Here is a 26,718-nt window from a genome sequence, read left to right on the forward strand (position 1 = left end):
CGCGACGCTGACAGATCCTCGGAACATTATACCCGTGATATAGGTTAGATAAGTAGGAAAATAAGATAATGCGAGACCGCGTCTATTATCAAACCCTGCAATAACTCTTACACTCATAGGCAATATGACTGTCACCCGTTAACTCGTCTGGCTTTTCCCTAATTGTACAGCTCTTCTCGTGCAAAATTGCCAACTGGAAACAAGAGTCGCAAAGATTTGAGAAATTAAGCGATATACTAAGGGAGAGTGCCAAAGCAACAGCCAAACAAGAAGGAAAAGCAAAAATGAACGAATTTAACCGTTCTTTATGAAAATATTCATGGATCAACATCTTTTTATTTAAAAGGAAGTAGAGAAAACGCCGCCGGAAGTGGAGGACAATTCCGTGTGTTCTGCATGATGCTTCTACAATTATCTTTCGAGCCGCATAACGTAGCCACTTCTCTGCTGTGCTTATGCAGGTGTTTTTCTAACCTTCCGCGGTGGGCGCAGTACGTGTAGAATCGCAGCTTCCTGCGCCATACGCGGTTGTACACGACTGGCGGCCACGCATTGTTACGTAGCTTCCCAAATAACAATACGAGTCGGTTGTGGCACTTGACTTGTTAGAGCAGTAAACGAGGGGCCAAAAAGAACTGCGATTGTTCCGCAAATATATATTTCTGTATAATTCTTCCAGAGCTAATTGAAAAAGCGCTGCTATAGTCGGATACAACTTAAGTCTGCAGTGAAGCCCCGCCCACGCCCTTATAACCGCCAGCCACTGTTCCTCCGCGAGGCTACAAATAATTCGCACTTCAAACTTCTTTTGTAACCTAAATAAGACGGTAACTACAAAAATAAAATTATTAGCGCGCAACCTTCCCTCACCTGTTATATTGGAATGGCGAATGCCTAATTCTTTATTGAACTGAAATAACATGCTTGCTTCGCTACAACTATTTGTGGTGAAATTTCACTTCAGTTGGCAGTGAAGTTTCATGCGAAATGCGCAGACTCCATACATTTTGTCATGTCTGTTGCACACCTCATGGCTTCCGCCGATGAAAAGACTCAAGAACAGCAGAATCTCCGTCCGGAGGTATCAAGTGCGATGCCATGTTGAAAAGGCCGCATGACGGCGATATTGTTTGGTTTTGTGATTGGCTGGCGGAGAAACAACTCCGCGCGGTACGTGTGCCTTTGTTGCCAAGTGCTGTTCTTAAGTTCTATTCTACTAAAGTAATGTTTTTTTACATTTTCAGGGGGCTGCTTGTTCTTGGCAGTGTTCTTCCTGCGCTTCTTTTCTGCGCGTGTCCATTTGACGTGGTTCTTTGTTTGCCAAGTAAAGGAGAGGTGTATCGCACAGGCGTGCCTGTAAAATACACCTTATTTCATTTCTCTTTCGTGGGTTTACGCGTTTTTTTATCGAGTGGTGGGCGTTATGCACATTTGTACTAGTAAAGGTACCCCTCCCCTCATTTACATAGGAAAGTTACCTACAGTTGCCCTCCCCCCCCCCCCCCCCGAAAAAAAATCCTGGGTACGTGCCTGCCGCGTGTCATCCACCGAGCGTCGTGTCATCGCCGAGCAAGTTGAAGACATGCTTGAACGTGGTGTTATCAAGCCCTCCTGCAGCCCTTGGTCGTCTCCTGTAGTACTCATTAAGAAAAAAGATGGCTCGATTCGTTTCTGTGTGGACTATCGTCGCCTCAACAAGATTACACGAAAAGATGTCTATCCTCTACCGCGCATAGATGACGCCCTGGATTGTCTTCATGGTGCCGCATTTTTTTCTTCTTTGGACTGGATGAATGAGTGGATGAATCCGACCGCTCGAAGACAACTTTCATTACGCCTGATGTCCTGTATGAGTTTACAGTAATGCCATTCGGCCTCTGAAATGCGCCCGCGACATTCGAAAGGATGATGGACAATATTCTGCACGGCCTCAAATGGAAGACGTGCTTGTGTTATTTAGACGACGTGGTAGTTTTCTCCCCGGATTTCACCACTCATCTCTCTCGTCTACGCGAAGTCTTTACTTGCCTTACCACCGCCGGCCTTTAACTTAACTTGAAAAAGTACCGCTTCGGAGCCCGCCAGCTGACGATACTTGGCCATGTCGTTTCCAACGACGGCATCCTTCCCGACCCTGACAAACTTCGTGCTGTCGCAGAATTTCCGCGGCCGACTACAGTGAAAGAGCTCCGATGTTTTGTCGGTCTTTGCTCTTATTTTCGACGCTTTGTGCGCAATTTCGCCTGCATCATCCCTCCCTTGACGAAGCTCCTGGCTGGCCCTGGTGACCTTCGCGACTGGACTCCGGCATGTGACCAAGCCTTCACCACTTTGCGTCGTCGGCTTACCTCACCGCCTGTTCTACGCCACTACGACCTGAGTGCACCAACTGAAGTTCATACCGACGCCAGCGGCGTTGGTCTTGGAGCCGTCCTTGCACAACGGAAGCCTGGCTTTCCAGCATATGTGGTTGCATATGCGAGTCGGGCTCTCACGAAGGCAGAATCCAATTATTCTGTCACGGAAAAAGAATGTTTGGCTATAGTTTGGGCCTTAAACAAATTTCGCCCTTACTTGTATGGCCGTCCGTTCGACGTTGTAACAGGCCACCACGCGCTCTGCTGGCTTGCGTCACTGAAAGACCCGTCGGGGCGTCTTGGACGTTGGGCTCTTCGGCTCCAAGAATTTGACATTCGCGTCATTTATAGATCCGGGCGCCAACATTCTGATGCAGATGCGCTCTCCTGTTCGCCCATGCGATCCGACGAAACGCCACCTTCATCCATAGAGTGCCCGGTTGCTACGCTTGCCGTTACTGACATGCCGTCTGAACAGAGAAAAGATCCGTGGATTGTGTCTCTCACTGACATCCTTAGCAGTTCTTGAACGTCTACATGCCCTCGAGCCCTTCGTCGCCAAGCCACCCACTTCGTGCTACGGGACGCCATATTGTACCGCCGAAACTATCAGCCAGACGGTCGCAAATGGCTGCTAGTCATCCCTCGCCATTTGCGTTCCGACGTATTTCCATGTAGACCCACAAGCTCATGCTGGCGTCCTGAAAACCTACGAGCGGCTCCGCCAGCGGTATTACTGGCGCGGCATGTATTCTTATGTCCGCAAATACATTCGGTCATGTGCAGCCTGTCAGCGACGCAAGACATCTCATACGACAGGCCCTCTGCAACCTTTACAGTGTCCTGCACGTCCTTTTGATCGGGTTGGCATTGACCTTTATGGGCCTCTTCCATGCAGTGCTAACGGAAATCGTTGGATAATTGTCGCAGTAGACCACCTCACAAGATATGCTGAAACAGCTGCGCTTGCTTCGGCTGCTGCTCGCGACGTCGCGGCATTCATCTTACGGCACGGCGCACCGCGAGAACTGCTCAGTGACCGAGGCCGTGTCTTCTTGTCCGAAGTTATTAATGAGCTACTCGCCACGTGCCGCACTATTCACCGCACCACTACGGTGTATCACCCACAGACTAACGGTCTAACGGAACGATTCAACCGCACTCTTGGGGACATGCTCACCATGTATGTTGCGTCTGATCATTCCAATTGGGACGATGTCCTCCCTTTTGTGACGTACGCATACAATACCGCCGTTCAGGCTACCACAGGCTTCTCACCATTTTTCCTTCTTTATGGACGTGAACCATCCACTACCCTCGACACCGTACTACCATATCACCCGGATGCCTCTGAATTCACCCCTCTTTCCGAAGTTGCTCGCCATGCTGAAGAGTGCCGCCAACTGGCTCGCTCGTTCACGTCGGATGCCCAAGGAATCCACAAGGATCGCCACGACAACGATCAGCCCACACAGTCCTTCGCCGTGGACTCTCACGTCTGGCTTCGGCTGCCCTTCCAAGCTCCAGGCCTTAGCCCAAAGCTTGTTCCGAAATATCAAGGACCGTACCGGATCGTCGCGTGTACTTCGCCTGTGAATTATGCGGTCGAACCGGTGACGCCATCTTCGGACAAACCCCGCCGTGGCCGCGAGACCGTTCACGTCAGCCGCCTGAAGCCGTACCACGACCCCCTTATCGTATCATCACCTTAGGTCGCCAGGATGGCTCCTCTTCGCCGCGGGGGAAGTTGTAGTGGGTAATATGCATGTGGCACAGTGCGGACTGTCACCGCTGCGGCGCGAGACCCGAGCTCGGGCTGTTGATGCGAAGCGCTAGGACTCGTGATCTAGAGCTACCTGCGATCTCGCGAACGAGCTGCAATAAACCCCATTTCAGTAATAACAAGTGCCTTTTGGGCTAATAATAAACTTCCAAGCGCCATCAATCAACTTTTCTTGCAGCCCCCATGCAATAAAATGCTATATTGCATGCTGCCATTCAAGCACTAAAATACATACGAACAGTCAATGAATACTTATTCAACAGTATTTTATTTGCTGCTCTGATCAAACACAGTGGAAAGCTAACTTTCGAACAATCAATTGCTCTAAAAAAGTATTCATCTGTAAAAAAAAATGTGTGAATAGAATAAGATCAAAGTCTCTCTAGGATGAACCATGTATACCAGAACATAGAGGCAAATGGGTCTAACAGAACAAGTTCATATATACTAAAAGAAAATACTGAAAAGAACAAAACAAGAACACACAACTTAGAAAGCAGATCATTCAGACATTTGTAGTATAATATTAGATATTACATTGAACATACATATTTTGTATGGGCATGCAAACAGTAATTTTTGAGATCGAAAGAACTATTGAATATACTTCTTGAATAATCAAATATCACAATATAGCAAAGCAAATTGCTGACTTTATTGTCTTCATTATATTGAGGTTTAACTGTATATTTATTTTTCAGCTATAGGGCGTTGTGTGGGTCACTTTTCATAATTTCTCTTACTCTATGTTCTATGACATGCTGCGCAAAGATCTAGAGCAAATATGGTGACACGAAAAAAAAGTGTTTCAGGGCCCCTTTAAGGGCACATGAAGGCACTTGTGTTACTTGATGCAGTACAATGCTATGCAGCATGCCACATGTCTGTAGATCTTTAATTCAAACTCTACTTCAACATGGTTGTTGACCTACCCTACACTATCAGGGTGCTGTGCTCTCTTATGTCTACTCAAGTGATTAGATTGCGTAAAGGATTTTGAACAGACGGTGCAACTGTATGGCCGGTCACCTGTATGAATGCGCTGGTGTATGTTCAGGGCACCCTTTAGTGAGAAACTCCGAGAGCATGAAGGGCACCGATAGGGCTTCTCGCCTGTGTGGGTTCGTAGGTGGCATATCAGGCTGGTCTTTCGTATGAAGCTCTTAAGGCACGAAGGACAATGAAACGGTTTCTCACCTGTGTGGGTGCGCAGGTGGTTTTTCATGTGGCTCTTAAGTGAGAAGCTGAGAGAGCATGAAGGGCACTGATATGGCCTCTCACCTGTGTGGGTTCGTAGGTGCTTTACAAGGTTTCCCCTTTCTGAGAAGCTCTGCGAGCATGAAGGGCACTGATACGGCTTCTCACCCGTGTGGGTGCGCAGGTGTTTCATAAGCTTGCCCTTTTCTGAGAAGCTCTGAGAGCATGAAGGGCACTGATATGGCCTCTCACCTGTGTGGATGCGCAGGTGTCTCATAAGGTTGTACTTTTCTGAAAAGCTCCGCGAGCATGAAGGACACTGATATGGCTTCTCGCCTGTGTGAGTGCGCAAGTGGACTATAAGGCTGGCCTTACGTGAGAAGCTCCGAAGGCATGAAGGACATTGAAATGGCATCTCACCTGTGCACTCACACAGGTGCTCTTTCAGGTAAATCTTTTGTGAGAAACTCCGAGAGCATGAAGGACACCGAAATGACTTCTCGCCTGTGTGAGTGCATAGGTAACTTTTTTGGTGAACTTGTGGAAAGCTCTGGGGGCATAAAGGGCAATGAAATGGCTTCTCGCCCGTATGGACATTGGCATGTGTTTCCAGATGAGACAGTTTATCAGTCCCGTAGTCACATAACTGATATCGGTGGAGGCATCCTTGCTTTGAGTTGTCACATTTGGCAGTTGATGGAGAAATGGAAGGCCTCGATGCTGCACAAATGAAACAAAAGCAAGTGAAAGTTACTATGAAATGCCAAAAACAAAGAACACAGATGACCAATTTAATAACTAGCTTTATTTTCTTTTTTTATTTGGGAAATCTTGAGAGTCAATTTAAGCATGATGAAGCAGGCAACTCCTAACGGTCCTTTTTCCTATTTAATTTGCCCAATATTTCTGCATCTGAATGCTTCCCGACCCTATCTGTGAAGTACATCAACAAAAATAATTTTGCAGAAAGGCAAAAGATTACATAGTAAGAGAATGTGCAGTGTTTAAAGACTTTCACGGATTTGTACGGTCCTTAGAGAATAGTTTAAAGATGATTTAACCGAGCTCGCTCTCTCATCCTCAATGACCACTCGAGGCCCAGAGGCCACTGACACTATTTGCAAAACTTGTTACAATTCGCTGGCACAAGAAATTTGTTTCGTAAAAGATTTCATCAGTGGGTTTTTTCTTGATCACATGCTGAACTTTGGCAACGTTTTCATAAGTTGAGGTTGCAAGGAGCTGGCTAGGAAGTACTGTATTTTCCTCCATATAATCCGCCAACATGTAAAACCCACACCTTCTTTTCGAACAGTCGCGAAGCATGGACGGCTAGGCTAGTTGGTCTTCACTAAAATTATGAATCATTCTTCTAGCACTCAAATAAACAGGGACGAGCAGAGAAGGACAACAAGAACTGGCATTCTTGTTGTCCTTCTCTGATCGTCTGTGTTTGTTTGCTGGAATGATGTTTCACAATGCTTTCAAAACAACCCTGAAAGGAAAAAAAAATGTGCGTGTATAATCAATGGAAGTAACTGCATACAACCCTCAGATGGTAACATGAACAGTATCCATTTGGGGATAAACAACTTGCGCATGTCGTATCTTCAGCCAGTGACTCTGTTCCACTGTTTTCGGAGACTCTGCTGGGCCACTGAGCACAGCTTATCGTGATCCAATTTATACTTTTCCAGAGCCATGTGCACTATTCAGTAACTGCTAAAAGCAAAATGGCAGCCCGTACAGAGGAATATAATGACCAAAAATGAAGAAGGGGACAAGGGAACTTTGACACACGGGTGGAAAGACGGCGGGGTTCCCCAGGAGATAATGAAAGTTTGAGTAGCAAGAACCTTGCCCTCAAGTATGGCTTTGTGCCAGCACACTGTGCTGCCATGAAACCAAACTTCAAATCGAAATTTCTGCAATCTGCACCCCGGCCTTGTCCTTACTGTGAAATTTGTACAATTTTTGGTTAATACAGGCCAAAATACGGCAACTTCTTTATGAGTGATCTAGCCAATTTTCACCCGAGAAGATTACTTGTTGACTTGGGCTTTTCTCAGTGCTGTCCTTATAGGCTTAACAAAGCATGACACCTTCAGTTGCGGTCATGTTCAAGGTGAAATAAGTTCACATGCACTCTACTCCTCGTGCTCTGCTCCGGCATTCAATGTGAGAACACCTGATTAATGGTATAAATCAATGCTACCGTCACGAGCACAGAGGCAGACAAGCAAATCAAAGAGCACAATTGCGCATTATAACCAGGTAAAAAAATGGAAGACAATTTTCTGCACGAAACGACTGCACAATGCGGAAACAAGCAGACAAAGTGAAAGTATGTCTCTCTAGCAATGGCATGGAATAAAACAAAGACTCGCAGACAGTCAGTTTGTAGGTTGTATATAATTTCTCTGATCATTAAATTGTTTATTGAAGCAACCGATCAAACAAACAGATGACGTTGCCTTAAATAATTCTCAAAGTCACATATCACTGTGATTGACGTCACAGTACTGTAATTTACGTAGGCGCACTTGTGAGATTAATGCAACTCAGCAGCTGAGAATTTGGTCGCTGTGCGGCGAAAGGCACACAGAGTTTGGTTTGAAATTTGAGCCCTTTTTGCAATGCTTAGTGATGTACTACTTTGCAGACACTATCGTTAGCATGCATTGTATGCATTAAGTTTCTCAGTTCATGAAAGCCAGACCTCAGAGGGGCCCGTCGACGCTCCGCTTGTGTGAAACGCTCTGATGGCAGAAGTGCCAATTAAGTGGCTTCTCTCCCAGGTGTTTGCACTTGTGTGTAATGAGTGGGGACAGGATACCAATAGCAAAGTCGCAACTGTCACAATGATTGAGGATGCTCTCCTGCAACTCCTTGTGCTTGACTGTTGGTAAGAAGCCATTGTTCCTCCCTGCCCACAGAAGCATAAAAAGTAATTGGCTCGGCCAATTGCACATAGTTTTGTTTACTACATGAAATTATAGTAAAAATTCTACGCAATCTTAACATCAGGCCAATACTTCATTTATGCCAAATGAGCAAGATTCACGGTGTCATGGAGAAAATTAAGTATATTTGCTACAATCATGAATGAGAGAAAGAGATAATGGAAGTTGAGTCACTATACATCTCTTTGTTCACATCAGCTTAACATAAGATAGCAAAATTAAGCCTCCTATTTGCACAGGAAACTTTTGCTACATCACTGCTAGTACTATTCAATCGCTTTCTTTAAATGAGTCTTCACCTTCATTCCTCAGTCATCAGACTTGAAATGCTTCTATTTTGAAAGTTTATCGTGAGATTCACTTTTCGCATACAGCATCCAAACATACATTGCCACATCAGGCAAGAGGCTAAAGAGTGTGTGCCTGATGAGGCCTACCCTCCTGCAGTGCATTTGAGACTGCAACAAGCTTCCTTGTATCGCAGCATTAGAATTGCACCAAAAAAGAACATCCATGATTCAGTGCAGTGTATAAATGTTTTGACATAATCAATTTTTCAATTACAGCTGTGAAAATGAGCATCACCAACAGCAGTAAAAAATAAATATGTAATCAGCCACGTTAAGACTACAATAGGTCGAATTTATGTGTTATGACCTAAGTAATAGATCTATAACTTCTGTTTTTTTAAGTATTGTACTTGGGAAATCATGTGTTAGATTTTCATTTTCTTTGTTATTCTTCAGGAAAGTTATTATAATGGTATGTTCAAATGTTTAAAGCTAACCTCAGGAATCCTGCAAGAAACATACCGCAGTTTGTAAACAGCACAAGGCTGTGCACATGAACAAAAGCTAAGGTTAGGTTTGCTGTGGATCAAGTGATAAGCATCTATCGCCTGTCGAACTGTTACTAACTTATGTATGTTTAGAGTGGTTGCCAGTGTTCTTGTGTACTTGAAGTGTCGGGAATATTAATAATGGCTCTAATAGCTTTTTTTATGTTCTTCTACCCCAACCAAATAAGCAGAAATGAAGTGACTGGATAAGGGTAAAATATACGTTTCTTTCAGTCAGCTTGGTAGAAGCCTTAACTTCTGTATTAGACCGTATGTGTGTGATATTTTGGTACGCAAGCAATTAGTATACTCAGTCAAGGTTAACTGTTCACTAAATACCACTCGAAGAAAATGTGTAAAACTCGCACATTCTATTTTTTTCCTTTCTGAAAACTGAGTACAGGATCGAAGGGTACGATATTATTTTTAGATTTAAAAACAATAAATTTTCTTTCTTCAACATTTACCTGGAGCTCATTCATTTTTATCCATACTGATAGTTCAGACAAATATTTGTTTGCACTTACTACAGTGTTCAAGAAGTTGTGACCGAAGAAAAATTTTAGTGTCTTCTGCATGCAGAACTATATCACCTGAACTAGGTATATTGATACACCAGATGTGTCAACGAGATGTCCCAACACGGTAATCTGACGGCGCCCAAATTGACACTTCATGGAGCTCAGTTGGAGGCCGGCTTTTCAAAAGACTTAAAGAATGGCTGTGAGTTGAGTAATGTGGCTGCCGAAAGTGGGAGAAAAAAACAATAACGCTGTCAAGGTAACAAAGACAGGTGGTCCATTTGTAGACTCGCAGAAGAGTCCATAATACGTTCGAATGTCGCTGGAGCATTGTATAGGCCAAAGGGCTTGACTTTGAACTCATATAACATCTGGTGTGATCAAGGCCGCCTTCTCGCAGTCCATTTCATCAACTGAAATCTGCCAGCAGCCGGATCGAAGATCGACGGACAAGAAGTATTTAGCTCCGTGCAAGCAGTCTAAGGCACCATCAATGCGTGGTAGTGGGTAGACATCCTTTCACGTGACCTTGTTTAAGTGGCGATAGTCGACACAAAAACACCAGGTACCATCTTTCTTTTTCACAAGGACAACAGGCGGAGCCCAAGGGCTGGCTGATGGCTCGATGAAACCTTTGTGGGGCACTTTGTCCACTTCCGATTGGATGACTCGACGTTCAGCATGCTATACACGATAGGGACACCGACGAAGAGGATACGTGTCTCCAATGTTTATACGGTGGTGAACAACAGATGTTTGGCCTAAAGGCCTGTAGCCGAAGTCAAAGATGTCACTGTACAATTCAAGTAGGAGACGTATGCCCGTGGCCTGTGCCGAGGTGAGGTCAGGTGCAATCATTTTTGCGAGGTCATCCATTAAGGAACCAGAGCTGTGAGCTGCAATTGGCGCTAATAAACCACTCTCAGCATTCAGACTCTCAATGTCAAAATCGGAACCAATAGAAATGCTGTCCAAGAACACGCCGGCCGGAATCACTTGAGGGCACAGGCTGAAATTCAGAAGTGGTATAACAACGTCGTTTTAGTAACTGTGACCTGCGTATGAAGGACAACAACATTCTGGTTCAAAAGCCCATCAATGATAGGGCGAAGCACATATTCGCCGTCAGGAACCTGTGGCTGAGTGGTCAAAGTGATGTAAGTAACTGCCTCGGGTGACAGACGCACATTGTGAAGTGAGCACAAGTGCGGTGGGGCGGAGCTCGGAGCATCGGCGAGTTGAGGCAGTTCTAACTGAAGAACGCCGGTCGCGCAGTCGATGAGAGCAGAATGAATGGTTAAAAAGTTCAATTCAAGGATAACGTCGTGAGGGCAGTTGTTGATCACAGCAAAGAGAGCAGAAGTAGGGCAGCTAGCTATACTTAAATACGCAGTACACATTCCAAGAGCAACCAGCACGCTGCCGTCGGCCACACGAAGCACTCGGGCAGCTGCTGGGGTGAGGACCTTTTTGAAACATCTACGTAGGATAGCCCTCATCACAAATATGTGGGCTCCAGTGTCGACAAGTGCTTGGACAGGTACGCCGTCTAGTTTAACGCCAATTACACTTCTCCTTGTGGGCACAGACAGAGTATTTTCTGCAGTAGTAGGCAATGCAGCACCACCTCTGAGAGCTGCATTTTTTAGTTTTCCGAAAGTGTGCGGCCAAAAGCTACAGGGGACGAAAGGCGACGTGGCTGCGGCGAACGGGAAGATGGGCGACGCATTTGCGGTGAGCAAGACTGTGTTCGCGCAGCGATGGTGAGTGACTGTACCCCGTGTTCCTAGCAGAGTCACTGTTAGACTCAGTGGTGGGCGAAACATTGCAGGTATTTCCATTAGAACGGTTCAGTTTGGTCTGTCTACGAGGTGTTGAGGGCCACGAGTTGCGACAGGTGAAACATATCGGCTGGTCATCCGCAGTTCTCCACTCAGTTGGGATGCGATAACGCGGAGAGAAGCGTTGGGGTGGAGCGAAAATAGTAGAAAGGCATTCGTTAGCTCTAGGATTGGTGACAGCACAGACAGAATGTAATCCAATGTTTTCAAGTTCCATTTCGTTGCTTTCAAGAAAATGGATGAGGCATCGGTGCATCTGTTAATCATTTTCTCAGAGAGTTTGCATAAATAACTGGTCACAGCTATAGGCCTATAACTACTGGGTGAGGAACAGTCCTTTCCCTCTTTGAGAATAGGAATTACGATTGCTTCTTTCCAGGTAGACAGAATGTAGCCAGCAGAGCACATGGAGTTAAAGAGTGACAGTAACATTCTGTGGGCTTTACGGTGTGTTTGATAATTTCATACATTATTCTGTTACTTCCTCGAGTGGATTTGTTGCAATTCAGTGAAGAGTGAAATTCTGCCTAGTTAAATGGATGATTGTATCCTTCAAGGGATGTGCCTTTCCGACCCAGAGACTGTCTCTGTGCTTGTCATTGATATCTTAGAAATGTATTTGTGTAATGGAATGTACTCGAAATGTGCTCCAAGACAATCAGCGTGCTCCTCAAGAGCGTCTCCTTGTGTGTTTACTAGTCGTAGAGGACGAGCTTCTTGGCCTTTCATTTTGTTTACCCTGTCCCAGGCTTTTCTTCCATCTGTACAAGAATTAATGCCAGAGATGCATCTCTGCCAGCTTTCCCTTTTAGCACGGCGGCGCATTCTTCTGCCTTTCGACTTTGTTTCTTGAAACTGATAAGGTTTTCTATAGTCAGAGTCACAGAGGTGATCTGAACCTTATTTTGTTTCTTTCGCGCTTCCCTACATTCAACATTCCATCTGGCAACACGTCGTTTAGAATGCGATCCATTGGTTTGCGGGATACATATTAACACTCCATCGACAATAAGTTCAGTTAAATATACTACTGCATCGTCACTACTAAATATACAAATGTCATCCCAGGTAAAATGTGTCAGCTCTCTGTACCACTGCCGGTCCGCTGAGTCAACTTTCCACTGGAGCACATGTGGAGAGCATTCGTCCCGTTTTGTTATTTTGAAGTAACCAGAAAATTATCACTTAATTATTTAACCATGGAAGGTAGTGCTTAACCACCTTCCATTCCAACTATGGCACGACTGTACTTGATGCAATGCTTAAATCTATATATGAAAATGTTTTGTTTGCGACGCTCTAAAAAGTCAGTTCTTTCTTATTTAGCAAATGTTCACCTGTACATAAGAGGAAATTTTCTATGAGGTGCCCCCTGGCATCACATCAAGAGGCAGCCACTGCATTTAGGTCAACAACAATATAGGGCTCTAGAAGTTGTGCAATAAAGCTTTCAAATTCTGTTCTGGAAAGTTGGTAGCCGGGCATGATGTATAAAGAAGTACCGTAATTATCAACAGCTTACCAAAAAGCACTGCTTTGACTGCAATTGCCTCAAGGGGCGTTAGCAGCTGTAAATGCCGGCGGCCCACACCCTTAAGATCTACTATGGCAACACCGCCCAATGAGGTGAAAACATTGTTACAGCCTTTGCAGTAAATGGCACATTGCCACAAAAAGTTTGTGTGTGTAGCATTGGCATAGCCTAGGGGTGGGGTTGGGGGGTCGAAACTCCCTCTGCCCCCGATATTTTCTGGCAAATCCGCCCTTTCCCATGGAACAGAAAGTTTCAGGAGGTGGGCTCCGAAAGGACGACATGGATGAAAGGGAAAGTCCCAAGGGGGATGAGAGGGTTGTCATGTCACTGCACCTAGAAATTAAGTTTATCCAGTTTCCCCACAACCACTATGGTGTCTATAGTAGTAGCATCTCCTTGCCTTCTCACATCACCTTTTCCCTATCCCCTTCTCCCCCTGTCCCCCTTGTATGGGTCACCAAAAGTGAGCGAAAATTCCATCACATGACACTATTGAAATTTTAGCGCAAAGCTTTGTTCCTTCATTTTTAAATCTAGAATAATATAGCATGCTGACAACGCTGAAAGCACGATTGAGTGATAGGAAACTTGCAAAATAGTCCCCACCCTCTCCCGTACGTAGCTGTGGCCGTAACACTAAAGTCTGGCTGGAAAACGACAGTGATCTCCACTGTTACCTGGGCTGCAACAAATCTGGCCTGCAAATGAGAAGACACATGATAGTGCGCTGTCTTGTTTTTGTATAGCCCCGTTTTAGCGTTGTTCGTTTTTCCAAGTCACGTACCAGGTAGGTCATTGACATACATTATATAAATGCATTAATTCGTAAACAAAATTTTAAGTTTTCTTTAATATTGTTGTGATACAGAACAGGACATACAGACAAGAGACAATGACGAAGAAGTGTTGTTGTTGCTGAGGCACTTCAGCCGCCATGTTCTAGTGTCAGCTGGTGCCTTCAGCACTCGCCTTGCATAAACAACATTCCATGCTTGTCTCTGCCTCGCAACATTTTAGTAAAGGTGCTGGGTACCAACACGGAGTTCCACAGCGATCGCCCTGTCAGCCCCAACACAGTGATTGACAGCCAAAGTGCCACAATGACCGACTGCCCATCTCCAGTGCAGCAGACTCTGACCTCTGTTGTGTTGTCCCAGACGTGAGACCCAGGGACCTTCAATGGCATCGATGGTATGGACGTTGAAGACTGGATTTCCTGGTATGAGCGTGTAAGCGAAAATAATCGGTCGGACCCAATGCTAATGCTAGCGAATGTGCTATTCTATTTCCGAGACACAGTGCTAGCATGGTATGAGACCCACAAATGTGACATAACGAGTTGGAACGACTGAAAGCAGAAGCTTCTAGACCTCTTTGGAAAGCCCTTTGACTATCAGCTGGCAGCAAACAAGGAGCCATCGACCCATGCTCAAAAGTCGACAGAACCTTACGTGGCATATATTCAAGATGTCCTCACACTCTGTCATAAAGTTCAGGGTGTCTACCAAGTTGACATTTCCAAATTCCTTCAGTTTTTCAGGTTTTCCCTGAGTACTTTTGCAAAATTCCATGAGTGACCCAGAACTTTGCTTTTATGTCATGATGGGCTAACACCATGTTACCCGATGCTGTCACTCTTTAGTAATCATATGAAAAAATGCACCCGAATTACCAAGGAGAGGTTGGGCTTTCGCCAGGTGTTGCAAGATACCTTTGGCACAATCGTGATTGGAGCTGTCAAAAAATGGAGACAGCATCATCGTTTTTGCCATTACTGTGGCATACACTTCAAATGTGCAAACTTGGTGCAAACAAGTTTTAGTACTGTTCGGGGTGCAAAACTACGTCAGGGCTTGACGTTATAAGTGCATTTGACAACAATGTGATAAAATGGGTGGAATCATACAGTATGATTGGGGCAGTGCACTCTGCGTATAGAATGTAAAACAGAGCAACTGTTGATCTTTCACTGGAAACTTGGTTGTGCAATGGCTACCCTGTTGACAGTGAACTTGAGGACAATGTGGTCGAATTTGTTTTGTGAGCACCGTACACAAGTTCTCCCAATGATAGCAGATTCAAATCATTGCAAAGGGAATTGAATTGCTCACTAGCGTCTCATTTCTCAAAGGGAAAAGGCTTGACTTCTCGCATCCGCAAAGGTGGACGAGCTTGTAGCACACTGTAACAAGACTGCTGTGAACGAATAACTATCCAATAGGACAAACTGGTGGCACGGAAGAGGTCCGCCAGCCACTGCAGTCTGCAAACACTGCGCAAAACTTGAAGCTCCCATCAACGGGCAAGGACTAAAATGAGTGTATGGTGAGCCTTCACCTCAAGACACCTACAGGTCCATTGAAGTGATCCCTGGAGTGCACCTCAGGTGCCCAGTGCATGCTGCTGATTGCCTGACGATAGTGTAGCACATGCCTAGTCCTGCTTAGTCATCACCGATGATGTGCTATGGGATGTGACCCAAAGCTGTCCCAGAACAACAGTCCCGACAGTTCCCATGCAGTTTTCGTTTTCGCCTCCCTAAATGAATGAGCATATCGATAAAACAAAGTATGTTTTGTGGTTAACAGCAATAAAGAATTTCGTTCATCCAAAACGCAGGGGTCGACTTACATTGTGCATTGACCTATAATCAGGTTCTTACACTCATCACTGATTTCGGCATAACTAAGAGACTCACTGGGCGTAACATTATTGTAAAGCAATGTAAGGGCTACTACAGTCATCAGGGCAAGAGTGCTCTCGATTAAGGTATACCACCTAAGCTGCTTGAATGTGCTCAACAGAGCAGTATTTTTGCACTTTGATCATATCAGTATGCAGACAAGGATAACAAACCTGCTAATTTGTCTTCAGCAGCAAAACGTCCTACACACTTGAGCAAGTCGTACCGAGCAACGCAGACTTGGCCATCTACCACACTCACACAAGCAAGCAAATCTTTGTAAGGAACGTGGTGGTCTCTGCCCACCTGAGGTGAAGCTTAGATGATCCAGGGTCTCCGTAGTCTGCATGCTCTTTGAGACGCTCCGTGCTTTGAAGGAGCACCCGACAGATTTGTCGGCCAGAGGCAAGCTGCACTGCATGCCAACCTCGACCTGACCAACGACCTTCGAAAGAGCATCGCGTGTCATTTTGGCAGCGATGCTTTCAGCTAGGCTCATTGCATTTGTGGGACCTGCAGAAAATAATTGAGGTGATCGCAGTCTTGTTAAAGCATCAAGAACAAGGGGTAAATACAACAACAGAATAAATGCGGGGGCAGTTTACAATGCATAGCCATGGAATACAAAACCTTTTCGGTTAAGTGTTCCTAAAGGGCTACAAGGGACACTCCGCATTGAATACTCGAAAACAAGGCAACCTCTTTTCTGTGGAAGGCTTAAGACAGTAGAAAATCTCAGATACTTTTTCATTTCATACATTTTAAAGCTGTTGGTGTAGTCCAAATAATGAAAAGTGACTGCAAGATCCTAGGGTCATCGCGATAAGCCTATTTAATGTTCACGGTAAGATATCCAATCATCCCACATCTTGTGCCTGCTGATACCATCCTGTGCTTGCAAATTTTCTATTTCATCACCCTACATAGTTGTCTGCTCTCCACAATTGCATGTCAATTCCATTGGTGCTCATTTTGTAACCCTGATAAACTGTTGGTCACCTGTCCTACATGTTACATTGCCTGCAAAAGATAATTTTCAATGCATTAGCATTGTTAAAGAACTTCGCCCAGTTAGCAGTAGGTATGTATGTATGTATGTATGTATGTATGTATGTATGTATGTCCACGCCTAACCTCATTCCTGCCAACCTGCGTCCCTATGTGGTCAATGGTCAAATGGGTAGAGCATCTGGCTGCTGTGCTGAGGGAACTGTGTTCAAAACCGACCATCAGCCCAACTTGGGTGACTGAGCATGTAACATTGTCTATGTGTTGCTTTTCAACAGACTTTTCTGACACCAAGTTTGTTGATTGGGTAGGTATGTGCCACTCTTCAACGATCCTGGGCGGCCTCTGCCAGTGATCTCTAATTGTCCTCATCTTGTCATCTACTTTTATCCCAACTGACGTGTCTAGGTTGGCTGATCTGTTTCCTCTTGGCTAATTTGGCCTTTTCCTGTTCAAATTGAGAACAATCCTAGACCTCTCTAACTCACGATCCCTGCCATTTACCCTACCTAACACTTCTGGTAACATGGCAACATTATTTGTGTAATCTGTTGCAAATAATAAAACACATAAACCGAATCTCTGCGTGTATTTACTTTGCACCACAGCAAGAGCAACGTACTTCCATTGTCTGCTTGTTCCGGCATCGTCGTGCAGTTGCACGCGCTGACACCAAAACTGTGCCATTTTCTACCCTGTTACAGCACGTGATCATGCTATGTGATCTACTTATGTTTGCCTCAGTGTTCGTGTAGCACTGATTTATACCGCTAGTCAGGTGTTCTTGTGCACAGCGCGAACAATTGTGCGCTGGGCAAAAACAGACAAGCACAACAGCTCGCGCGCGACACCGCCAGCAAAAGAGCGTTGCGCAGCAAAAAAAGAAAGAAAGAAAGAAAAAGAAACAAAAAATCAAGGTGGGGGCCCGCGAACTATGCGTCACACGATCCTCGAGGTCTGGTATGGGCACGGTGGGTATGGGAGAATGCAGGGAAGGAATTTCGCTTGTGAAGGCTAGACGGGGCAAGTGGAGAGAGTCTCTCTCTTGGCAGTGATGATCAGCTCCTGAAATCAGGGGTTCGCGGTACTGAAATATTTATATCTCGGCTATTAATGAACCAATATGAAAAATTCTTGCGGCTGAATGCTCTTTAGAAGGCATGCACGTAGCAACTTCCAGCGTAGAACCAAAATATACCATGGGGCCTGGTGAAGGGCGCTTTAAATGAAGGAAATGTTAAGGAAAAGCTAAGTTGGATTTGGATTTTGTGGCGGATGGACGTGCTTTTCGGGGCTCCGTGGCGACGACGAAATCATAAGTTCTTGTGCATGCTTTGAGCTTGCTTCTGTTTTTATTTGCTGGTTTTATTGCATTTAAATAGTAATTGGGCGTGCGGACGCTCCTGTGTCGAGGCTTCAGCGACTTCGTTCGTAGCTAAGTACTCTTTTTTCTTCTTATTAGCTGATGTTTTTGAAGTGTTTTATTTTGCATGGAGCAGGAGCGCAAATTTTAAAATCGTGGTAAGCGTGGTAAACGTACCGGCTTTGTCTAAGTCTGGCGGTTTCCCTCGTTAGGCCTAGGTGCTAGGCGGGACCTATTTGATAGGCCTATTTAACTATCTCAGCTAGCTCTTCGAAGTGATTTGGCGGACGTGCTCGTTGAGCCTAAGGACGTAGGCCTAGCGATGAAACCAAAGAAAGGGAAGGCCGCGGGAGACGCGGAGCAAGTGCAGTGCGACGAGTGCCTGCGCTGGTGCTCCCTCGACGAGACCAGTTTCCAGAGCTTAGCAGACGCGGAGGAGTCTAGCTTTACGTGCAGGCTGTGCGAAGGGGTCAGGGAAGCAGTCCAAAAACTGGAAGGAAATTGGACAGCCAAGTTCGAGGAGCTGAAAGCAGACCTGAGGGAGGAGCGGGAGAGGCGGTTAGCTTTGCAGGCGAAAGTCGGCGAGTTGGTCAAGGTGGAAGCGGTGCAGGCCGCGCAATTAGTAAGAACCGTGGCCGAGCTTGGAGAAGAGAGGGAAAGGAGAGCAGAACTACATAGGCGTCTCGATGCGCTTGAGACAAGCGCAGCGGAGAATGATGGATCGGGACACCAAGCCGGTGGCAAAAGCACAGAAAGTAGGGTAGACCCTACATGCGAAGTCAGTGGCAGGGTGGCAGAGCAAGCGGTAGTCAGCTCGCCGCCGGTGAATCGGCGTAGTTATAGCGAAGCAGCGCAACACGCCCCGCGGGAGGCGACGCTGCAGCCACAGGGGCGCCAGCGAGCGCGAGGAGAGGAGGGGAACAAGCTAACCCCAAGAAATGAGCTCATAGTTGTGGGGATGCGTGACTCTCACGCCTCCCCTGAGATCTAGTTTTCCCGCATGGCTCGTCTCCTGCAGGGCGGCTTCGCCCGCCGCGTGGCCTGGCGCCCGCGTCGGTCGGGTGGTACAAGCGCGGTGCGAGAGATGGCGCGAGCGTCGCGCCGCTGCGGGGTTACTCGGGCGTCGGGAGACAAGGCGCTCGGGCTGTTGGGTTCGAGACAGGAAGCGGGACGGCCGTGCCGCACGTGCAGCGACCCTCTTGCCCGGCGGGTCGGAGCGCGCGGCGGGGACGTATCCCGCGTGCGCGCCGACCCATGCTTCTGCGAGACCGCCTCGCGTAGCCGCCCTCGAACGCGCCACGATTCGCGTGACCATACACGCGAACGACCAGGCCTTGGGATCCAGCATGGGGCGAACATATTCGCCCGCTTCCGGTCGCGGTGAGTCGGACTTCTAGATTTGTCGCGCGCCCATCGGCATGTTTTGCACATAGCAACTCGGCTAGCAGGCATTGATCTATGAAAGGTGCAATAAATGCCCTTGTGATTGTTTGCACTACTGTGTTGTCGTTCCTTTGTCCCAAGAGCACGGGTGTGAGAGACCCCACATCGTCAATGATAAGCACAACCTGGAAGTTAGGAGGGAGGGAAAGAATGCCCTAGTACTTATAGGTGGTGATTCAAATATGAGGAGGTGCAAAAGAGCTATAATGGAGCGTGCAAAGGGTGATAAGCGGGTAGCAGTCGGGACGTTCCCAGGCAGGACAATGGACGCAGTACTGAGAGAAACAAAAAGCGAGCTTTCTGAGAATGTTGCAGAGCGCAATTTGGTAGTGGTAGCGGCGGGGCTAAATGATGTGTTGAATGGTGAAGCTGCAAAAGTAGTGGAAAGATTAGCGGAGGGAGTTGACGATTTAAGGGCGATAGCACAGCAAGTCCAGATCGTGGTATGCACAGTGCTGGAGGTGCAAGGAAGGAACGGAGCAATTGCCAAGGACGTTGTGGCTGTAAATTGTGAAATAAGAAAGCTAAGCCAGGAGAAAGGATTTGATGTGGCAGACATAAACAGAGAAGTGCATAGAGCAGGCTTTGGCGGAGGCTTTACACGAGATGGCATCCACTTTAATGGAAGGCTAGGAGCCGAGATAGGCTGGCGCCTGGCAGGTCGGGCAGTAGCTTTTTTAGGGGGTCCACTGCGCCTCAGGGCGTAGCGGTAGGTAGAAACAGTGTAGAAAGTGCAACAATAGAGGCTGACGCCAATAAAATGGCCACTAGGAGGTCCAGGAAGAAAACTACAAATAAATTTAACACCAGGATCAGGTACATAAACATGCAAGGCGGTAGAAAGAGAGCGAGGTGGTTAGAAATAGAACAGCAGTTAAAGGACGAAGAAGTAGGTGTATACGTGCTATGCGAAACACACCTCAGGGATCTAGAAGGCCCACCGCTTATTGAAGGCTACGTCTGGGAAGGGAGCAATAGAACAACAACGGAGAGGAAGGGAGGAGGAGTAGGTATGCTCATACACCAAGGAACAAATTGGCAAAGAATAAAGTTAACTTGCAAAGAACATGTCTGGGCATCAGGTACAATTGCTGGTAAAAAGGCATGGCTAGGAGTAGTTTATTTAGGGACAGGGGACAAATACAGGCAAGAGAACAAAGATCTAGTGAAGTGTCTCGATGACGATATAAAGCAGTTTGGAGAAGGCGCCGATATTTGTCTGCTGGGTGACATGAATGGCCACATCGAGGATCTGGATGGATACACAGATTGTAATGGGAAGTTGATGCTAGACTTCTGTGAACGACACAACCTAGTTATAGTAAATAGAGAAACTAAGTGTGAGGGACAAATCACGTGGGAGTCCCGTAACAGACAAACGACCATTGACTACTGCTTAATGTCGCAGGGATTGTATAGCAAGCTAGCAATAATGGAAATAGACGAAGAGGGGAAGTACAGCCTCGGAAGTGATCATAAGTGTATTAGTCTACAGTTGGGAGCCCTACTCAAAAGAGAAATGCAGGGAAGCCAAAAAGAGTACGCAAAATTAAATGACGCGCAAATAGCACAAATAGCGGCTGGCATAGAGGAAGCAATAAAAAACATCCCATGGAAAGGTGGGATTATAATCAGTTAGAACTACTCATTAGTACAAAAATAAAAGAGGTAAAAGGAGTAAACTGCTGGAGAGGAAAGGGGAAGCCACGAAGTTGGTGGAATAAGGAAATTAGAGAGGCCATCGAACAACAACGGTGGGCATCTCGGGAACACAGAGAAGCAAAGAGAGCGCAGTTATCTGAAGAGGAAATAGGCCAAAAATGGGAATATTATCGACAAAAGCAACAACAAGTGCAGGTCCTCGTCCAGGCTAAAATAAAGCAGTCCTCTGATCGCTAGCTGGCTGAAGTTCGCGACGCAACTAAAGGGGGGTCTAGAAAATTCTGGAACCATATAAGCTGGCTGGGTAAAGCTAATCACAGAAAAGAGGAACAGATTCACGATGCCGAAGGAAATTGTTTAGAGGGAGAGGACGCTGTGAACTACATCGGTTCAGTTATAGCAGAGTCATTTAGGAAAGACGATAGGGTAATCGCCCCAAGTGAGGGAGCAACACAGAATAGCATAATAGAAAACAGCTTAGAATTGACCAATCTTAACTGGAAAAAGGCGGAAGCAAATGTTCCGAAATGCACGTCCGCGGGGATAGACGAAATTCCAATCAAGTTAATTAATGAACTTGGCCCAAGAAGCAAGGAAACGCTGATAAAAGCATTGGAGGCAGTCATAACAAATAAGCAAATTCCACACAGCTGGAAACAGAGTAAAATGAATTTCATTTATAAAGGGAAAGGTGATAAGAAGAACATAAAATCTTTCCGACCAATTACGATAACATCAGTTATATATAGGCTGGCGATGCAGGCGGTGAAATTAAAAATGCAGTCATGGGTAGAAAGTAATAGAATACTTGGAGAACTTCAGAACGGGTTCAGAAGTGGTAGGCGCTTAGATGATAGCCTGTTCGTGCATAGAAATAGCTAAGGCGGAAAATAGACCTCTGTATTTAGCCTTCCTGGACATAAGTGGTGCATACGACAATGTGAAGAGGGAACTCCTGTGGAACATATTAAAAGCTGAAGGTATCGGTAATGAGGTAATTGATTTTCTACAGGAACTATATCGAGAAAATAATGTTGAAATAACATGGGAAGGAATCAAGAGTACGACAACTGTCGAGGTTCACAAAGGATTAAGGCAAGGTTGTCCTCTATCACCACTGCTGTTCATGCTTTATATGATAAGCATGGAAAGAAGGTTACAACGAAGCAATCTAGGGTATAATCTGTCGTACAGATTAGGCGAAAAGGTTGTTGAGCAACGACTACCGGGTTTAATGTATGCGGACGATATTGTACTGTTAGCAGATAGCCAGGAAGATTTGCAAACTTTGGTTAATTACTGTGGGGACGAAGGAGACAGTTTAGGTTTCAGTTTTAGTGCAGCTAAGTCCGGTGGGATGTTTTTCAACGATACAACTGATCAGGAGCTTACAATACAAGGCCACGAAATACCCCGAGTGGCCGAATAGAAGTATCTCGGGGTATGGATAAACAAAGGGCAGATGTACACGGAAAAGCACGAACAGTCTCTAATAGCAAAAGGGCGAAGAGATGCCGGGATAATGAAACATAAGGCATTGTGGGGTTACAACAGGTATGAGGTACTGAGAGGCATTTGGAAGGGAGTAATGGTGCCGGGGCTTACTTTCGGGAATGCGGTCCTGTGTTTAAAGGGACACTAAACGTTACCAGAAACTCAAGTTAAAGTGGTAGAGCAATGTTCTAGAACGTCTAAGGCGTCAATATAATCGCGAACAGAGCTTTAGTAACCGAGAAATTGAGGTAAATGCATGACACGATTTGAGACCCCCCAGCGACATTCTGGTACTAGCCCGATGACGAAAGGACTCCTCATAATTTGTGTTACTAATACTCAACTACTCGTATTAAAAATATAATTTCATTCGATTATAAGACGGAAAAAGTGCTACTTGTCTACGTCTGTTCGATTCTAAGAAAAAATAACATTTTGACGTTGCCCTTCAGTAATATGGGTGTACGAAATGTTTCGTTTTCGCTCGACTCTGCGCCGCGCACGCTTTGGAGTTTCAGTAGTTTCGTTATCGCGTCGTGCTGTGAGGGTTCTGCTGGCTCGCGAAACTTCCATTTGGAACAAGCAGCGAGAATGCCACGTCCATGTGATGTCGTGGAAAGCCCTCGTTGCTTTCCCGCTCCGGAGAGCCGGTGTCGAGGCCGCCGTCGTAGTACGCAACGACGCCGGCAGTGCGAGCCCTCAGCAGCAGGTCGCGCTCGTCGGTGCTCAAATCGCTGAAGTTGAGCCCACCATCGCGAGCCAATCTGTCGGTGTCAGGGTCCATTGCGACGAGCGTCGAAGTTAGCGTCATAGAATGAAGTACCAGCTTATGGGCGTCTTGCGCTGGAGTTTGAGGTATAGCAGCGGCGCCTGGTGGTGGTGCGGGAAACGACATCTGGGTCGTGCCAGCTTGGGTCGTATTGAGCCCTGGCTGTGGCAAAGCACGTTTCTAGGCCGAGTTTTGCGTCGATTCGCACATTTTTATGCCCTGTTGCGAGTGCGAAAAGGCTCGTCGCTTCTCATAGACCACGCCGACCACGCTGCGAGGTCGCCGCTGCCTATAGTTTAACGAAAACGGACTCTCCGTGGGCCGTGGGACGTAATGTGGGACGTAATTCGTTTCTCCTTCCGCTAGCCACCATACTCCCGCTTTCGCTCTGCTGTCGGCTCTGTTTCTGGCCGCGCGTTCGCGTTTTGCGCAGAAAAGCCGTAGCGCCGTCTGCGGACGCCGTTCTACTCACCGATGGCGCAACGTCATTATGAGACCATGATGTCAGTACTCCTCGATCGGAGGGCGGGCGATTTGAACTGCGCTAGAGGTACGCGGACGCTTCAGAACGCATTTTCTCTTAAAATAAGTCTCTTTTTGGCACGAAACAAGCGTTTCGAAGTTTCTGTGATGGTATTTCAATAGTCCACGTTGACTTAATAGTAACCTTTAGTGTCCCTTTAAGGGTAGAGGTTCAGTCGAGACTAGAAGTAAATCAGAGAGCTGTGGGAAGGTTAGCACTAGGTGCCCACGGGAAAACCACAAACGAAGCAGTACAGGGAGATATGGGCTGGGCATCATTCGAAGCACGGGAAGCTCAGAGTAAAATCCTATACGAAAAACGTCTGAGGAAATTGGATGATAACAGGTGGGCAGCTAAGGTGTTTATATACCTATACAGAAAGAGCGTTGACTCACAATGGCGGAAAAGAACTAGGAAGCTAACCAGTAAGTATGCCAGACACGAGGACGAAAAAGGACAGAGCATTAAACGACAGGTTAAAAATGCGGAAGGTAAAAATTGGATAAATTCAATGGAAAAGAAGCATAGTGTAGAACTATATCGATACTGGAAACAGCAGATCAGGAAGGAAGCGTTTTATGATAACTCAAGAGGCAGTGCCCTACTCTTTGAAGCTAGATCAGGATGTCTTAGAACGCGGAGCTATAAAAAGAAATTTAACGAAGAAGAAGACACATGTACTGTGTGTGGTAAATATGTAGAAACGATGGAACACCTCATACTAGAATGTGATGGTATCAATCCCGATGTCGATGCGGCCACAGTCACCCTTTCTGAGGCCCTAGGGTTCAGAGATGATAGTCATGTAAATAAATATGCGGTGGAAATTAGCAAAAGGCGATTGGAGGATTGGTGGCTCAAAAGCAGAGAGGTGACATAAGGTTAAAAGGGTAGGAAGACGTATTTAAAGAAAATCGAGAAATTCAATAACACACAACACAGATAAAAATAAAAGGCAAAATAAAAATCTGAGCATGGTGGCAACTGCCATCGCCCCGTTTCCATGGGGACGCTCCTACCTTCCATCCATCCATCCATGTACTGTCATTACCTGAGGGCAAGAAATGGAAAGTTCTGACGCTTCAGCTGGAGTGGTCAGCAAACTTAAACAGTGAGAAGGGGAAAAAATGCAGTCATGTGCGTGACCACTGCTGAGCACAATAGCACAACCATCTCGTCACACCCACATAAGAGACGCGCCTCATTAGACAGCACTGACAGTTCAGTGCATTTTCAAATGTTGCCGCGTGGGAGGTGGCACACTTTAAATCGCGACTAAACACACGCCTGCTGCACATTATAAACAGTGGCACTCTACTGTTTCAACTAGGGGCAGCGCTCAGACGTGCGCTTACCGAAGGTACCCATACGTACCAGATCCTGCGATCTCTGCGAGGCTGCAGCAACCATTTCCCACTCTGTGAAATTTGTAGACCACGTTATAGCGCACGAATTGGCAAATGCGGTTGTTCCTACAATGAAGTGTCAGCAAAAGAACAGGTAATCGTGCGAAACTTCGAGTACTCTCACCGTTGTTCGGTTGTTCCAGATGCGCTGCAGTAGCACCATAGATTTCTCTATGGTAGCACCGGTAGCTTGTTAGTGATTGACGCTTGACGCACACGATGGCACCAGGGGAAACTGTACTTTCCACCATAGAGTTTCTCACTATAGTAGTAGTGAGTTTCGTGGGAGAAACTCATACGAACCGTGCATGGGAATGATTGGAAATACAGGCTACGGATTGGCATTCTGTTGACTGGCAAAATAGTCTACAAGTATTTCTTGGCAGTTTTGGTTTCGCTCCAAGTACTACGCAAAGCTATTTGCCTTTGTTGTTTTGCTCGAAGTGGCGATAACGCGTTCTGAGCCGATATTTGTGTTGCGGTGTGATGTCGAAGCCCTGACGAGAAAGCGACGGCATCGTAACCGCTGAAAGAACATGTTCTGACCGTTCTGACCTTGGTTTGTTAAGTGTGTAGGTTGGCGCTGTAGCGTTGCGTGCTTTATGAAACTTCGTAACATTAAAAACAAGGCACTACTGATACAAGACATAGACAGTTGTACTTCTAGAGGCTTGACAGTCAAATTTTATTGAGGGCTTCGTTATGCATTGCTCGTTTATGTGCTCATTGAAATGCGTGTTTTAGGACTTTGAGAACACAAACTTACTTGTAGTAAGAAGGGTTGCTGCTTCCTTGGTGTAGTCTAGTGTCGCAAAATGGGTAAGTGCAAAGCCACGCCATAACGCTTCGGAAGCGGTACGTCAATATAAAATATGCAACGGGGGGTGTTCGCCTAGCAGCACTAGCTCTAGGTTGCAGCGGTAGGCTTAAAACAGGTCGGTGCTATCTCGAAACGGGGAAGCAAGCACACCTTGTCGTCTTCTTCTCATCCACTAGCACCATGCCCGCTGCCCAGTGCCTTCAGTACAATCACTCCGCACCGAAAGAGTAGCCAACCTGGCGACCTAAGGGCACGAAAACACAGAAGGGTCATGGCACTGCTTGAGCCGGGAGACGTGCACAATTTCCTGGCCGCGACGACGCTGGTCGGAAGGCGCTTCCGTTGGCTCGATGAGGTAGTTGACCGCGGATGTTTTCTTCAGTACCCGATAAGGACCGTGGTACTTGGAGAGGAGCTTAGAGGAAAGGCCTGGAGGAGTAGAGGGCACCCACAACCAGACCAGCGAGCCAGGAGCAAAGCACGTAGCCGCAGTAGATGAATCATGGCGATTCT

General features: G+C 46.3%; 1 protein-coding gene across 3 annotated transcripts; it reads right to left on the reverse strand.

Moving 5' to 3' along the window:
* Positions 1-4,389: 4,389 nt before the first annotated feature.
* On the reverse strand, positions 4,390-26,251 carry LOC142590462 (uncharacterized). Of its 3 annotated transcripts, XM_075702601.1 has the most exons (4): positions 25,510-25,619; positions 25,354-25,397; positions 16,024-16,230; positions 4,390-6,057 (listed from the first exon to the last, which is right to left on the reverse strand). In XM_075702601.1, exons 3-4 carry the CDS (start codon positions 16,214-16,216, stop codon positions 5,069-5,071), a joined length of 1,182 nt encoding a protein of 393 aa, XP_075558716.1. In that variant the 5' UTR covers positions 16,217-16,230; positions 25,354-25,397; positions 25,510-25,619; the 3' UTR covers positions 4,390-5,068. The 3 variants fall into 3 exon arrangements, with proteins under 3 accessions (XP_075558716.1, XP_075558715.1, XP_075558714.1); XM_075702600.1 differs by lacking the exons at positions 25,354-25,397; positions 25,510-25,619 and adding an exon at positions 26,152-26,251; XM_075702599.1 differs by lacking the exon at positions 25,354-25,397 and having other exon boundaries at positions 25,510-25,739.
* Positions 26,252-26,718: the final 467 nt, after the last annotated feature.

Source organism: Dermacentor variabilis, chromosome 8 (genome assembly GCF_050947875.1).
Source record: "Dermacentor variabilis isolate Ectoservices chromosome 8, ASM5094787v1, whole genome shotgun sequence".
Classification (NCBI taxonomy): Eukaryota; Metazoa; Arthropoda; class Arachnida; order Ixodida; family Ixodidae; genus Dermacentor; species Dermacentor variabilis.

What these genes read in the sequence shown, in the direction of transcription:
- LOC142590462 (XM_075702599.1), bottom strand. Translation starts at nt 25,636, where the DNA reads ATGGTGGAAAGTACAGTTTCCCCTGGTGCCATCGTGTGCGTCAAGCGT. An exon ending in TCTGGAACAACCGAACAACG is followed by an intron (nt 16,231 to 25,509) that starts GTGAGAGTACTC and finishes TATTTTCTGCAG; the next exon opens with GTCCCACAAATGCAATGAGC. An exon ending in TCATCTAAGCTTCACCTCAG is followed by an intron (nt 6,058 to 16,023) that starts GTGGGCAGAGAC and finishes TCATTTGTGCAG; the next exon opens with CATCGAGGCCTTCCATTTCT.